The sequence below is a fragment of the Ovis canadensis genome, chromosome 15, assembly GCF_042477335.2.
Source record: "Ovis canadensis isolate MfBH-ARS-UI-01 breed Bighorn chromosome 15, ARS-UI_OviCan_v2, whole genome shotgun sequence".
In the NCBI taxonomy this organism is placed as follows: Eukaryota; Metazoa; Chordata; class Mammalia; order Artiodactyla; family Bovidae; genus Ovis; species Ovis canadensis.
In genome coordinates this window covers 57,977,617-57,992,040 of record NC_091259.1, presented here as the reverse complement: position 1 = coordinate 57,992,040, position 14,424 = coordinate 57,977,617, and the positions used below count along the sequence as shown (strand labels likewise).

Sequence of the window (14,424 nt, the reverse complement as noted above, 5' to 3'; positions counted from 1 at the left end):
GTATGGATGTGGACATCTTTGGGTGCATCTTCTTTGGGACTCTGTGCTTCAGGGACGTGGATGTTTGTTTCCTTCCCTAGGTTAGGAAATTTTTCAGCTATTATATCTTCAGATAAGTTATTTCCCATCATTATCTCTCTCCTGATTCTGAGACTCCTATAATGCAAAATTGTACTTGAGATTGTCCTAGAGGTCACTTAAAACTTCATTTTAGTTAATGCTTTTTAAAATTTCATCTTAAGTGCTTTCCATTACTGTGTCTTCCAGTTCACCGATTACTTCCTTTTTTCAGTTCAGTTCAGTCGGTCAGTCGTGTCCCACCCTTTGCAACCCCATGAACTGCAGCACACCAGGCCTCCCTGTCTATCACCAACTTCCGAGTCCACCAAAACCCATGTCCATCAGGTGGTGAGCTATGGATCTTCCTATTCCATCATCTTGGCCACGAAAAACAGTACAAATTTAATTCGAGTCTGTTTAAATTACAAAGAAATGTTTTTGTGTAATGTGTTTTTAAAATAATTAACACGTAAATCTTTAAATTGTGCTGTTTGAAAACAGAATTGATATTTATTAATTTCCATATAGAAACAGAAATATTTGGAGTAGTAATACTAAAAATTGATTTATTAGAAATAAGTATGTGAGCACATCTGATCAAGGGATGTATAGAGAAAAATAGTGAAAAACGAAGACTTAAAGAGACCTAAAGACATGATCCACATATGTGGGATAGAGAGATGTTGTTGCAAAAGCAACTCGAAATCTGGTCTCCCTAGGGTGATAGCTGCCCCTGAGGCTTTCAGGCAAATGCATAAAAGCTCAGTTCCGGGCACCCATCACTCTGAGAACACTGTTGTGAATTAACTCTTCCTTTAGCAGAAACGGCTCTGAAGAAGCCTCCCTCAGAAAATACCCAGCAGATCAAGAGTCCAGGCGTGAGTTCTTACCACCAAGGAGCTGAAACCAGCCAAGATGCCTCCTCAGTAGAAGCAGACCGTGTGCAGAAAGCTCCTTCCTGTTTTTTCCTCGGCCGCCTGGAGCAGTTCGGCCAGACGACTTTGCGTGTCGCCTGCCTGCTGGAGACCCTGGCAGAGCTCACAGATGATCGAGGCTCCAAGGCTAGCTGCCTCCAGGGTGTTGTCTATGTCCACGTTGACAACCGGCACAGGCTGCCAGGTCTCCTGGTCCCTGGCGCACAGGTTGGCCACCACCCGGTTATAGGCCCTCTGCCCACAGGTGAAGATGACGTCAAAGGGATCTGGGCACTCTTGAAACCTTTCTGGGCCAGGCTTGATTCTCTCATTTCTTCTCAGGATGCGTAAGACTCCATTCCTTTGGTAGTGCTTTTGGTCTTTAGAGGAGAGGTCGCCGTGCATCTTCTTATAGGATGTGGAGAAGTCGTAGAGCACGGGTGGCTTGCGTGGCCCTCCTGGGAGCCTCACGTGGGATCCGGCTCCAAAAGACCTGACATGGAACCCGTTCTTCCTGAGGATGCGGTGGGCTTCCATGCTCCTATTGACATTGCTCATGCAGACCATGGCCACCCTGAGTGGGGAGGAGGGCATGGCGGCAGCCTCTTGGGACTCCAGCTGGACAGGAGGACTTCAGGGTCCGAGGGGGACTCTGAAGGCCAGGCAGATGAGCGGCTGCGTCCACTTTTCCAGTGAGCATTTGAATCAGAGAAGAGAGAAGGCCTTCACATGGAGGCATGGGCCCAAGGTGGGCGGAGACCTCTTGATTGGATATTGGCTTAACTCTTGAGAGACTGGATGTAGACAGTGGACCCAATGGGGTGACCAGAACAACCTGGTGATCCAATCACCCAGTTCGACTGCCAGGAGGTGCCCACCCGGCTCCCTTGCCACCCCAGAGTCCTTTGCCAGGTACAGTTAACCCTGTACGTGCCTGTGTGTATGAGGCTAAGATTGCCAAGTCGCTTCAGTCCTGTCCAACTCTGTGTGACCCCATGGACAGCAGCCCACCTGGCTCCTCTGTCCAAGGGATTCTCCAGGGAAGAATACTGAAGTGAAGCTAAGTTTGTTAATTCAATTATCTGCACGTCTAGTCTCTACCCTGGTCTGGCTCCCTGGTGGGAGTGTTTTGTAGTCTCCACTTCATCCTCTGGGCCACATTTAGAAGATTCTACTATACATATAAGACAATGTGTCCAGACTACTTCCAAGCTTGTCATCATTCTCTCTACTGACTGGAGAACATGCATGTGAAAAGTGTGTTTGAAGTTTTCAAAGTTACAATTAATTCATTATATGTATAATTGCAAAATAGTTGTTTCATATTTATTTCCTCCAATTGATAATCTAGAATTATAATTTTGTTAAATTATCAGAGAAGCACATAATTTTGCCCATAAATAATAGCACGGTTCACCAGTGTACAAGCAATTGTTTGGAAAACATCCCTCCTGTTAATATTGAGTTTAAAAACACGCACATCCTCCATTTGATTTTCTTGATTTCATGATGTTTCTCCAGGGACTGGAGCCACCTCCATGGCTTCCCCATGCTTTCAAGTACAGCTCTCTCTGAACAGTCTATACTGAAATATAGCAGTTTTAAATTCTGTTTCTTTTGTCATTTTGCAGAGGTGACCTACCAAGGTTATAGGCCTAAAAATTATGAACTGTACACCAAACAGAAAGGAGACACAATCTTGTCTCTTCAAAATCATTCAGAAGAAGCATCCATTTAGAAACTCACAGTTTTTATGGCTTGTGCCTCTGTCAATTGTAGTGATTGTCACATTGAAGGAATCCTACCTCAGTGAACATATTTGATCTTCTCCAAATATGAGTCCCAAAGCCAGGAAATTAACATTGACCCAGAATGTGGGGTAAGGTAACTTTGGATCCCAGGCCACCAAATTGGGAAATCTTGGAGTGGAGCCCAGAGATCTGGGATGTACAAAGTTCTTCAGATAATTACAATGTACAGCAAGGTTTGAGAGCAACTGACTCAAAGCAGGAGTTTCTGAGCCTCGATCGATTCTTGGAAGCTGTGAGAATTTGTTCAAAACGGGGCATCAAGAATACAAGGGAAGCAGGATATTCAAGAGATAAAGATCTTGTCAAAGAAACACCAGGCATAAATGAAAAGGTAGTCAGAAGCTACATACAGCATGAAATTTTATTAGAGTAGTGACCCAAACCTGAAGGGGTCTAACAAACATTGTACAGCAAGATCTTGGGCTCTAAGTGAAATAGAACAGGACCCTATGGTCTTTCCCAACTATGTCCTCTGCCTGCTTTTGTCTGTGAAAAAAATTAGCTAAAGGATAAGCTTAATCAGTGAAGTGAGAGAATGCAGAAATAAAGGAGAGCAGTCCATCTAACAAGACTAAATAATAATAGTTTAATAATTAAGTATCAAACATCTACTTCTGCTTCATTGACTACAGTACAGTAAAGCCTTTGACTGTGTGGATCACAACAAACTCTGGAAAATTCTTCAAGAGATGGGAATATCAGACACCATTACTGCCTCCAGAGAAACCTGTATGCAGGTCAAGAAGCAACAGTTAGAACCAGACGTGGGACAACGGACTGGTTCCAAATTGGGAAAGGAGTATGTCAAGGCTGTATATTGTCACCCTGCTTATTTAGCTTCTATGAAGAGTACATCATGCGAAATGCCAACCTGGATGAAACACAAGCTGGAATCAAGATTGCATTGAGAAATATCAATAACCTCAGATAGGCTGATGACACCATCCTTATGGCAGAAAGCAAAGAGGAATTGAAGAGCCTCTTAATGAAGGTGAAAGAGGAGAGTGAGAAAGCTGGCTTACTATTCAGCATTCCAAAAACTATGATTATGGCATCTGGTTCCATCACTCCATGGCAAACAGATGGGGAAACAATGGAAACAGTGACAGCCTTTATTTTCTTGGTCTCCAAAATCACTGCAGATGGTGACTGCAGCCATGAAATTAAAAGATGCTTGCTCCTTGGGAAAAAAAATTGAAAAACTTAGACAGCATATCAAAAAAGCAGAGACATTACTTTGCCAACAAAGGTCCATCTACTCAGAGCTATGGTTTTTCCAGTAGTCAGGTATGGATGTGAGAGTTGGACCATAAAGATGGCTGAGTGCTGAAGAATTGATTCTTTTTAACTGTGGTGTTGGAGAAGACTCTTGAGAGTCCCTTGGACTGCAAGGAGATACAACCAGCCAATTCTGAAGGAAATAAGTCCTGGATATTCATTGGAAGGAGTGATGCTAAAGATGAAACTCCAATTCTTTGGCCTTCTGATGCAAAGAACTGAATCATTTGAAAAGATCCTGATGCTGGGAAAGATTGAAGGTGGGAGGAGATGGGGACGACAGAGGATTGAGATGGTTGGATGGCCTCACCAAGTCAATGGACATGATTTTGAGTAAGCTCTGGGAGTTGGTGATGGACAAGGAAGTCCTGCACAAGGTGTGTTGCACACCATGGGGTTGCAAAAAGTCGGATATGACTGTGTTACTGAACTAAACTGAACTGATATTAATTCCACGGAGAAAAGCATTCTTTCCTCAAGAGAATTTTGTTCATGCTTAACATTCATTGTTTTGAGTATTATGCTCCTCTGAAAGTGCATCCTCACTACTGGGAAATGATTTATTCTTGGTTGTGATCAGCAGTAACACCAAGACCTGTGCATCTTAAAGGAGAAAATAAAGGAGAGGGAGTTGGCATGATTAAATTAAGTTATTTGCTGTGTCACCAAGTAGATGACTTTCTCTACACATTGTAGGCATATTGGAGTGAAGGGTGGACCTGGAGATATACCAGCTAATACAGTAATTCCTGAGGTAAAGAGTGGACCCAGGAGTAGGGTTGTGGCTCTGGACAGGTGGAGTAGATGTGGAATCAAGAGAGATGTTGAAGTGAAATAACAGGACTTGCTGAAGAGGAGAGAGGGTAGTAATTTAGAAACATTTTCTTTCACCACAGGTGATTATGTGTATGTATCTGCATGTGGCAGTGTTTGTGGTAGGAACGTGAGGGTTTCTTTCCTGGTAGATTCCTTGGGCTTTATCATTAGTCTTTCTGCTGCTGCTGGGTACTCTGTCAGGATTGGTGACTGGAGGGGATAATCTGTTGAGGCTATCATTTCATGTGATGGCAACACCAAATTGAGGTAGGTTTTTAGGTAGTGTTGGATGTTCTTCAGAGAAGGCAGCAGCAACCCACTCCAGTACTCTTGCCTGGAAAACCCCATGGGCAGAGGAGCCTGGTAGGCTGCAGTCCATGGGGTCGCGAAGAGTCGGACATGACTGAGCAACTTCACTTTCACTTTTCACTTTCCTGCATTGGAGAAGGAAATGACAACCCACTCCAGTGTTCTTGCCTGGAGAATCCCAGGGACAGAGGAGCCTGGTGGGCTGCTGTCTCTGGGATCGCACAGAGTCAGACACAACTGAAGTGACTTAGCAGCAGCAGCAGCAGGATGTTCTTCTGAAGATAGAAATGTGTTATCCAGCTGATATTCTTTTCACCAGAATACCCATTTTGAGGAAAATGTAATATGTTTCTGAGTTCCTCTTTGTTCAGACAGGCAAGGCAAATGTGACAGAGGATTAAAATGCTGCAGGTACTTAGATGGAGAGATTATAGTGATGAATTACAAAATATAAAGTGCATAAAATAGTTAACTAATAAGGACTTACTCTCGCACAAGGAACTCTCTGAAAGTCTCTAATGACCTATATGGGAAAAGAATCCTAAAAACGTATATATATAAATATATATGTATAACTGATTTAGTTTGTTGTACAGTAGAAACTAATACAACATTGTATTCTTTTGTAGTGTAAAAGAAATTAAAAATAGAATTTATTTACTTAAAAATATAAAATGTACTTGAATAAATTAAAAAGAATGGTACTGAATTAAAAAGGTTTTGGAACATCGTTTAAGAGTCCTCTCTGTTGTTTAGTCGCTAAGTTGTTTGTTACTCTTTTGCAACCCTGTGTACTGTAGTTGGCCAGGTTCTTCTCTCCATGGGATTTCCCAGGCAAGAATACTGGAGTGGGTTGCCACTCCTTCTCCAGGGATCCTCCCAATCCAGGTGTCGAACCCACATCTCCTGCATTGGCAGGTGGATCTTTTACTGCTGAGCCACCAGGGAAGCCCTATAGGTTATAAAAATATAAAAAAAGATTGGCATACATCAACATGAATAAATTTAAATTAAAAAAAAAGATTGGAAAGTTAGAACTTTAATGGTGGTGAATTTATTGTTTATATTTTGATCTAGTGGCATATTTCTTAATGGATTTGTAGAAGTTGATGTCTATTGTAGAGTTAGAAAAAAGCAAATGAGGGACTTCCCTTGTTGTCCAGTGGTTGGGACTTCACCTTCCAATGTAAGGGGTACAGGTTTCAGCCCTGCTTAAGGAGCTAAGATCCCACATCTCTCAAAGCCAAAAAGCCAAAAAGCCAAAAAAAAAAAAAAAAAAGAAGAAGAAGAAATATTGAAACAAATTCAGCAGACTTAAAAAAAATGTTCCACATCAAAAAAATCTTAGGAAGACATCAAACCTTGAACATTGTGGACACTGAGTGGGAAATGTGTTGGTTGCTGGAGTTGCTAAGAATGAAAATAGTATATGAATAAAACCTGATGCAAAAAACTGACTCATTTGAAAAGACCCTGATTCTGGGAAAGATAGAGGGCAGGGGGAGAAGGGGATGACAGAGGATGAGATGGTTGGATGGCATCACCAACTCAATGGACATGAGTTTGAGTGAACTCTGGGAGTTGGTGATGGCAGGGAGGCCTGGCGTGCTGCGATTCATGGGGTCACAAAGAGCCAGACATGACTGAGCGACTGAACTGAACTGAACTTATGAAAAACTATCAGCAGAAATGTTTCCAGAGGTTGATTGACTCTGGTGAATAATCTTATAAATTTAGGAGCAGAAATATGGATATCCTCCTACAACTTAACACAGTTACACTTCCAAAGTTATCAACAATATGAGAAAAAGATACAGAATAGCCATAGTGATGTTTTGTGTCTTTAAATTAGGTATAGGCTTGAAAATTTCAAGTCTGTGAGTAGCGTACTGACTTTGCCTAAGTACAAAACTAGCACTATATGCATAAGCAATGAAGGGGTTAACTGGAGATTGCAAAATGCTCTGTGATGGCTGTTGGGGATAGGCACAAGTTTGAGGTAGAAGTTGGGTGATTTAATCACTGGATTGTTCTGGTGATTGGATTGTGTTCTCTGTTCAGCATCCACTATCCAAACCCAATCACTCAAGCTAAAAGGTGGCCTGAGGGGGCTCTTGAGTTTCTGTGGATGTGTTCCTTATGGATATGTGTACATATGTAAGCATAATTCAATAAACTTTAAAGCAGAAAAAGAAAACAAAACCCCAGTCACTCAAGATTTAACCCAATCACCAATGAAGAGATCTCCACTCATCTAGGGCTAGTGCCTCCCTATAAAAACGTTCTCTGTTTTTTGACACGAATACTCTGGAAGAGCTGGGCCCAGGCCATGCTCTCCCAAGTTTCAGAGTCCCTTCAGCCTCTGAATTCCACTTATCTGCTTGGAGTCCCAGGTGGCCCCCGCCATGTCCTTGTCCTCCCTCAAGGTGGCTGTGGTCTGCATGAGCAACATGAACAGGAGCATGGAGGCCCACAGCATTCTCAGGAAGAAAGGTTTCAGTGTCAGGTCTTTTGGAGCTGGATCCCGAGTCAGGCTCCCAGGAACTGCGCGCAACCTCCCTGTGGTTTATGATTTCTCCACCACGTATGAACAGATGCGCAAGGACCTTGTGCGCATAGACCGAGAACGCTATACCAGCAACGGCATCTTGCACATCTTGGGAAGAAACGAGAGAATCAAGCCTTGCCCGGAAAGATTTCAAGAGTGCAGAGATCGCTTTGATGTCATCTTCACCTGCGAGGAGAGCGTCTATGACCGGGTGATAGAAGAGCTGTGGGTCCGGGAGCAGGAGACCTGCCAGCCTGTGCACGTGATCAACGTGGACATGGACGACAACACGGAGGACGCCACGCTTGGGTCTCTGATCATCTGTGAGCTCTGCGAACACCTCCAGCAGGCAGAAGACATGGAAGGCAGTCTGGCTGAGCTGCTCCTGGCAGTGGAGAGGAAAACAGGAAGGAGCTTTCTGCACACGGTCTGCTTCTACTGAAGAAGAGAGCAAGCCATGGCCGACTCCCGGACTCCTTCCTTTACTTTGGTCACATTATATGGCACCAATTTGTGCGCTAGTCTTCAAGGTTGGTTTAAAGTATTTCCTAACTCCTTTAGAAACATACTCCTCCCCTCTGATTTTGATTAGAGTTTTCTAACTGAAAGTGGGTTCTGGATTCTCACTGCTCAAAAGCCGATAAAGAGCCAAGTTTAGTGGAAAGGAAAGTTTATTTTGCATCCTGGCAATCAGGTGGAGAGGGCAGGGGAATGGTAGTTCAGGGAGAAGGACAGACTTCTCTCCAAAGACTGACTCTGCCCCTCTGACAATCAGTGGGCAAGCATTTTTATAGACAGAGGGAGGGGGCTACATGCAGAAACAGCTATGATAGTCATCTTGATATTGGTCATGAGCTGATTTGATCTGTGTCATCTTGATTTTTTAAGTCCAGTTAATCTTCAGTTCTATGGTTGGTTTGTTCCTCTTTCCTTACGAGCAATTTCAAAATTGTGGAAGCTTATATCACGGACGGGGCCAGTCTGGTGGCTCAGTGGTAAAGAATCTGCCTGCAATGCAAGAGACACAAGTTCATTCCCTGGGTCAGGCAGATTCCCTGGAGAAGGAAATGGCAACCCATTCCAGTACTCTTGCCTGAAAAATCTCATGGACAGAGAAGCCTGGCAGCTACTGTCCACAAAGTCGCAAAAGAGTCTTAGCGACTTAGCGACTAAACAACAAAAACAGCAAATGTCATGGCAAATGCATAGTCATTGTGTAGTTAACCCACAGGGCAGGTGTTTCAGTATCTACAAGATAGCTCACAGGATATGTCTCAAAATATTATCTACAGCACTTAAGGGAGAACTAAAGATACTTAACTATCCTTAGTGACTAAACTATTATTTAGTTTTGTTAGACTGTTTTCCTTTGTTTCTGCCTTTTCTCACTTCTGTGAATAAACTTATTCTTTTTCTTTATTTTTGAATGTGCTGGGTCTTCCATGCTCTGTGTGGATTTTCTTCATTGCAGTGTGCAGGTTTCTCTTGGTTTGAGGCACCAGCTCTAGGTGGGCAGGCTTCAGTAGTTGCAGTGGGCCAGCTTAGTAGTTGTGGCCAATGGGTTATATTGTCCTGTGGCATGTTGAATCTTCCTGGACCAGGGATCAAACCTGTGCCCCCTGCACAGGCAGAGAGACTCTTAACCACTGAACTACCAGGGACGTTCCCAAGGTTATTTTTTGACTGAAGTTGTTTTCACAGACAAAGGCTGACTGAGGACCTGGCGGGGAAGGCCCATAAGGCCCTGATCCATTTCCATTCACTCTATTCAGTTCACACCCAAGATCTCGTTCTTCATGACTTATAGGATCCCTTCAAGTCTGGGTCACTGACTGTAATAACATTTCACGCTATATTTAAGTTGTGACTACTTTTCCATTTATGCCTGGTGTTTGTAAGACTTTTCTCTTACAAATGTTCTGCTTCCCTTGTGTTCTTGAAGCCATTCTTTGTACAAATTCCCAGGGACTTCCAAGTTCCAGTCAAGGCTCAGAAACTCCTGCTTTGAGGCAGTTGCTCTCAAGTCATGGTGTACATCGCAATCATCCAAAGGGCTTTGTACATGACAGACCTCTGGTCTCCACTCCGAGTTTCTGATTTGGTGGTCTGGGATCCAAAGTTGCCTTTCTCAGACATTCCAGGTTGATGTTAATCCCCTGGGTCTGAGATTCACACTTTGAAAAGACCAAGTGTGTTTTCTAAGGTAGGACTATGAATATGACAATCACTCTAACTGTTGGAGGCACAGGGACATAAAATCTGTGATGTACTAAGTGAATGTTTCTCTTGCACCATTTTGAAGGAACAGGACTGTCCTTATTTTGTTTTGTTCATAATTTTTAGATCAATATCCTTTGCTCTGTTAATTCTGCAAACTAACAAAGGAATGGAACTAAAAATGACTATATTTTAGTATAGAATGGTCAGACAACTGTCTACTTGAAGACATGAGAAAGTTGGTGGCTGCTCCTGTCCCTGGAGAATCATCATGAATTCAAGAAAATCAAATGGAGGGTAGGTGGTATTCTTGGAACTCCTGAAATATTATCTGCAGGGATGTTTTCCAGGAGTTCCCTTTTTACACAGGTGAATAATTTTATTACTTTATGGGCAAAACTATGTGTATCTTCCTGTGATTTAACACAATTACAATTCTAAAGCAACAATTGTAGGAAAAAAATATGGAACAATTCTTATAACTGAATGAAGTGTAAGCTTGGAAATTTCAAACATGTTCTTCATATGCATGTTCTCAGGTCACTGGAAGGGCTGATGACAAACTTGGGAATAGTCTGGGCATTTTGCCTAATATCATAAGTTCAGTTCCGTCACTCAGTCATATCTAACTCTTTGCAATCCCATGGACTGCAGCACCCCAGGCCTCCCTATCCATTACCAACTCCTGGAGTTTACTCAAACTCATGTCCATTGAGTTGGTGATGCCATCCAACCATCTCAACCTCTGTCATCCCCTTGTCCACCCACCTTCAATCTTTCCCAGCATCAGGGTCTTTTCCAATGGGTCAGTTCTTCGCATCAGGTGGTCAAAATATTGGAGTTTCAGCTTCAGCCTCAGTCCTTCCAATGAATATTCAGGACTGATTTCCTTTAGGATGGACTGGTTGGATCTCCTTGCTGTCCAAGGGATTCTCAAGAGTCTTCTCAAATACTACAGTTCAAAAGCATGAATTCTTTGGTGCTCAGCTTTCTTTATAGTCCCACTCTCACATACATACATGAATACTGGATAAACCATAGCTTTGACTAGACCTTTGTTGGCAAAGTAACGTCTATATTTTTAAATATGCTGTCTAGATTGGTAATAACTTTTCTTACAAGGAGCAAGTGTCTTAATTTCATGACTGCAGTCACCATCTGCAGTGATTTTGGAGCCCCCCAAAATAAAGTATTCACTGTTTCCATTGTTTCCCCATCTGTTTGCCATGAAGTGATGGGACCAGATCCTCTGATCTTAGTTTTTTGAATGTTGAGCTTTAAGCCAACTTTTTCACTCTCCTCTTTCACTTTCATCAAGAGGCTCTTAGTTCTTCGCTTTCTGCCAGAAGCATGGTGTCACCTGCATATCTGAGGTTATTGATATTTCTCCGAGCAATCTTGATTCCAGCTTGTGCTTCATCCAGTCCAGCGTTTCTCATGATGTACTCTGCATATAAGTTAAATAAGCAGGGTGACAATATACAGCCTTGATGTACTCCTTTCCTTATTTGAAACCAGATTATTGTTCCATGTCCAGTTCTAACTGTTGCTTCCTGACCTGCATATAGGTTTCTCAGGAGGCAGGTCAGGTGGTCTGGTATTCCCTTCTCTTTCAGAATTTTCCACAATTTTTTTGTGATCCACACAGTCAAAGGCTTTGGCATAGTCAATAAAGCAGAAGTAGATGTTTTCCTGGAACTCTCTTGCTTTTTCCATGATCCAATGGATGTTGGCAATCTGATCTCTGGTTCCTCTGCCTTTTCTAAATCCAGCTTGAACATCTGCAAGTTCACAGTTCATGTATTGCTGAAGCCTGGCTTGGAGAATTTTGAGCATTACTTTGCTAGTGTGTGAAATGAGTGCAATTGTGCGGTAGTTTGAGCATTGTTTGGCATTGCCTTTCTTTGGGATTGGAATGAAAACCGACCTTTTCCTATCCTGTGGCCACTGCTGTGTTTTCCAAATTTGCTGGCATAGTGAGTGTAGCACATTCACAGCATCATCTTTTAGGATTTGAAATAGCGCAACTGAAATTCCATCACCTCCACTAGCTCTGTTTGTAGTGATGCTTCCTAAGGCCCACATTCCAGGATGACTTCACATTCCAGGATGTCTGGCTCTAGGTGAGTGATCACACCATTGTGATTATCTGGGTCATGAAGATCTTTATTTGTATAGCTCTTCTGTGTATTCTTGCCACCTCTTCTGAATATCTTCTGCTTCTGTTAGGTCCGTACCGTTTCTGTCCTTTATTGTGCCCATCTTTGCACGAAATGTTCCTTTGGTATCTCTAATTTTCTTGAAGAGATCTCTAGTCTTTCTCATTCTATTGTTTTCCTCTATTTCTTTGCATTGATCACTGAGGAAGGCTTTCTTATCTCTCCTTGCTGTTCTTTGGAACTCTGCACTCAAATGGGTATATCTTTCCTTTTCTCCTTTGCCTTTTGCTTCTCTTCTTCTCATAGCTATTTGTAAGGCCTCCTCAGACAGCCATTTTGCCTTTTTTCATTTCTATCATAAGTGGAGATTTCAAAACAGCCACAGGGTAGTGACACCTTTGCCCAGAATTAGTTGTTAAAGATAATTTAATACCAGATTGTTCAGATGACTGAATCTAGTTCTCTAGTCCAAATCCACTATCCAAACCCAATCATTCAAGAGTTAACGCACTCATAAATCAAGAGTTCTCTACCCATTTCAGAGTGATGACTGCATATAAACCTGGTCTCTGTTCTTTGACACTATACTAGTTACAAGAGCTGGACCCAGGAGCTCATCTCCCTGGTTTCAGAGTTCCCTTGGACCCTGAAGCCCACCCATGCAGCTGGAGTCTCAAATGGCCACCATCATGCCCTCCTCCCCAGTCAGCATGGCTATGGTCTATATGAGCAACATGAACAGAAGCATGAAAGCCCACAATATCCTCAAGAAGAAAGGATTCAATGTCAGGTCTTTTGGAGTGGGATCCTGTATGACTCTCCCAGGACTGGCACCTTCCCCGGAGTCTATGATTTCTCCACCACATATGAGTAGATGCGCCAAGACCTTCTCCTCAAAGACCACTGCTATAGCAGCAGTGGGGTGTTTCACACACTGGGGACAAATGAGATAATTAAGCCTTGTCCAGAACGATTTCAAGAGTACACAGATCCCTTTGATGTCATCTTCACCTGTGCTGAGAGAGTGTATAAAATGGTGGTGAAAGATCTGTGTGCTAGAGAACAGAAGACCTGGCAGCCTGTGCATGTGATCAACTTGGATATAAAGGACACACTGAAGGCAGCCAGCCTTGGTGCTTCGATCATCTGTGAGCTCTGCCAGGGTCTCCAGCAGGCTGATGACATGCAAAGCAGTCTGGCTGAGCTGCTCCAGGCAGCAAAGCAGAAAACAGGAAGGAGCTTTCTGCATACAGTCTGCTTCTACTGAAGATCTTAGGTGGCTTTTAGCTCCCTTGTCAGTAAGAATTTTAGTATAGACTTTTGGGCTAGTGGATATTTTCTCTGAGAAGGGTCTTCAAAGTTTTTTTAATATTAAAAACTGTATGATTTTTTTTTCCAGGTGCATCCCACTCAGGTAAGAAGTGGAGGATAAAAAGGTTTCATGGCAAACAGAACACAAGCTATAAGTAGGCATCAAAGTCCTTTCAATTTGAGTTTGAATGGTGTGGAGACTTGCCTTCAAAGGAATAATTCAGTGTTCACACATCTCTGCAAAGAAGTCAACCTCAATGACTCCACTATAATGATCAACAAACCAAGGCTCATAATGGGTTGCTGGACAAGTGAAGTGTTGAAGGATATTTCAGAAGATGAAAAACAATGTCTATTTTATCCATTTATAGTGATAACAATCCTTTTACTTTTCTGGCATGTGTATAAATGTGAATTTTTTTTTTTTTAGTGAACTAGGTTTGTATTGAATGTTTGAACTTCAAAATATTTTTATTTTTAGATCAGATGTCCTTTCCTAATGCAAACTTTAATAGAAACTCAGGGTGCATAATGAATTGTATTTATTACTAAAATTCTGGCATGATTTATTCAATCAAATAGCTCATTAAATGTAATAAAATGAAATAAACCTTCAAATTTAAAGAAAAGTGTCATCTCATTCGTGGTAAGGAATGCATATTACAAAGTGAAAGTTGCTAGGTCGTGTCTGGCTCTTTGCTACCGCATGGAAGTTGGCTTGTCAGGCTCCTCTGTCCATGGAATTCTCCAGACTAGAATACTGGAGTGGGCTGCCATTTCCTCCTCCAGGGGATCTAACAGACCCAGGGATCAAATATGGGTTTCCTGTATTGCAGGCAGATTCTTTACTGTCTGAGCCACCAGGGAAACCTATTACAAAGTGAATGCCTTGGCTTTTTGTTGAATACAAATTACTTCCATGGAGAAAAGCATTTTTTCCTAATGAGAACTTTCTTCATGCTAAAAACATTCATTTGTTGAGTACTGTGCTTCTGTAAAAA

At 42.4% G+C, this 14,424-nt stretch overlaps 2 protein-coding genes and 1 pseudogene across 2 annotated transcripts; 2 read left to right on the top strand and 1 right to left on the bottom strand.

Moving 5' to 3' along the window:
- Window positions 1-983: 983 nt before the first annotated feature.
- LOC138420676 (RNA polymerase II subunit A C-terminal domain phosphatase SSU72 like protein 3-like) lies at window positions 984-1,568 on the bottom strand. The gene has a single exon (XM_069553987.1). It carries the CDS (start codon window positions 1,566-1,568, stop codon window positions 984-986), a length of 585 nt encoding a protein of 194 aa, XP_069410088.1.
- A 6,025-nt stretch (window positions 1,569-7,593) lies between these two features.
- LOC138420617 (RNA polymerase II subunit A C-terminal domain phosphatase SSU72 like protein 4-like) lies at window positions 7,594-8,178 on the top strand. Its single transcript, XM_069553925.1, has one exon. It carries the CDS (start codon window positions 7,594-7,596, stop codon window positions 8,176-8,178), a length of 585 nt encoding a protein of 194 aa, XP_069410026.1.
- A 4,623-nt stretch (window positions 8,179-12,801) lies between these two features.
- Window positions 12,802-13,379, top strand: LOC138420658 (RNA polymerase II subunit A C-terminal domain phosphatase SSU72 like protein 6-like; annotated as a pseudogene).
- The last annotated feature ends 1,045 nt before the right edge of the window (window positions 13,380-14,424 follow it).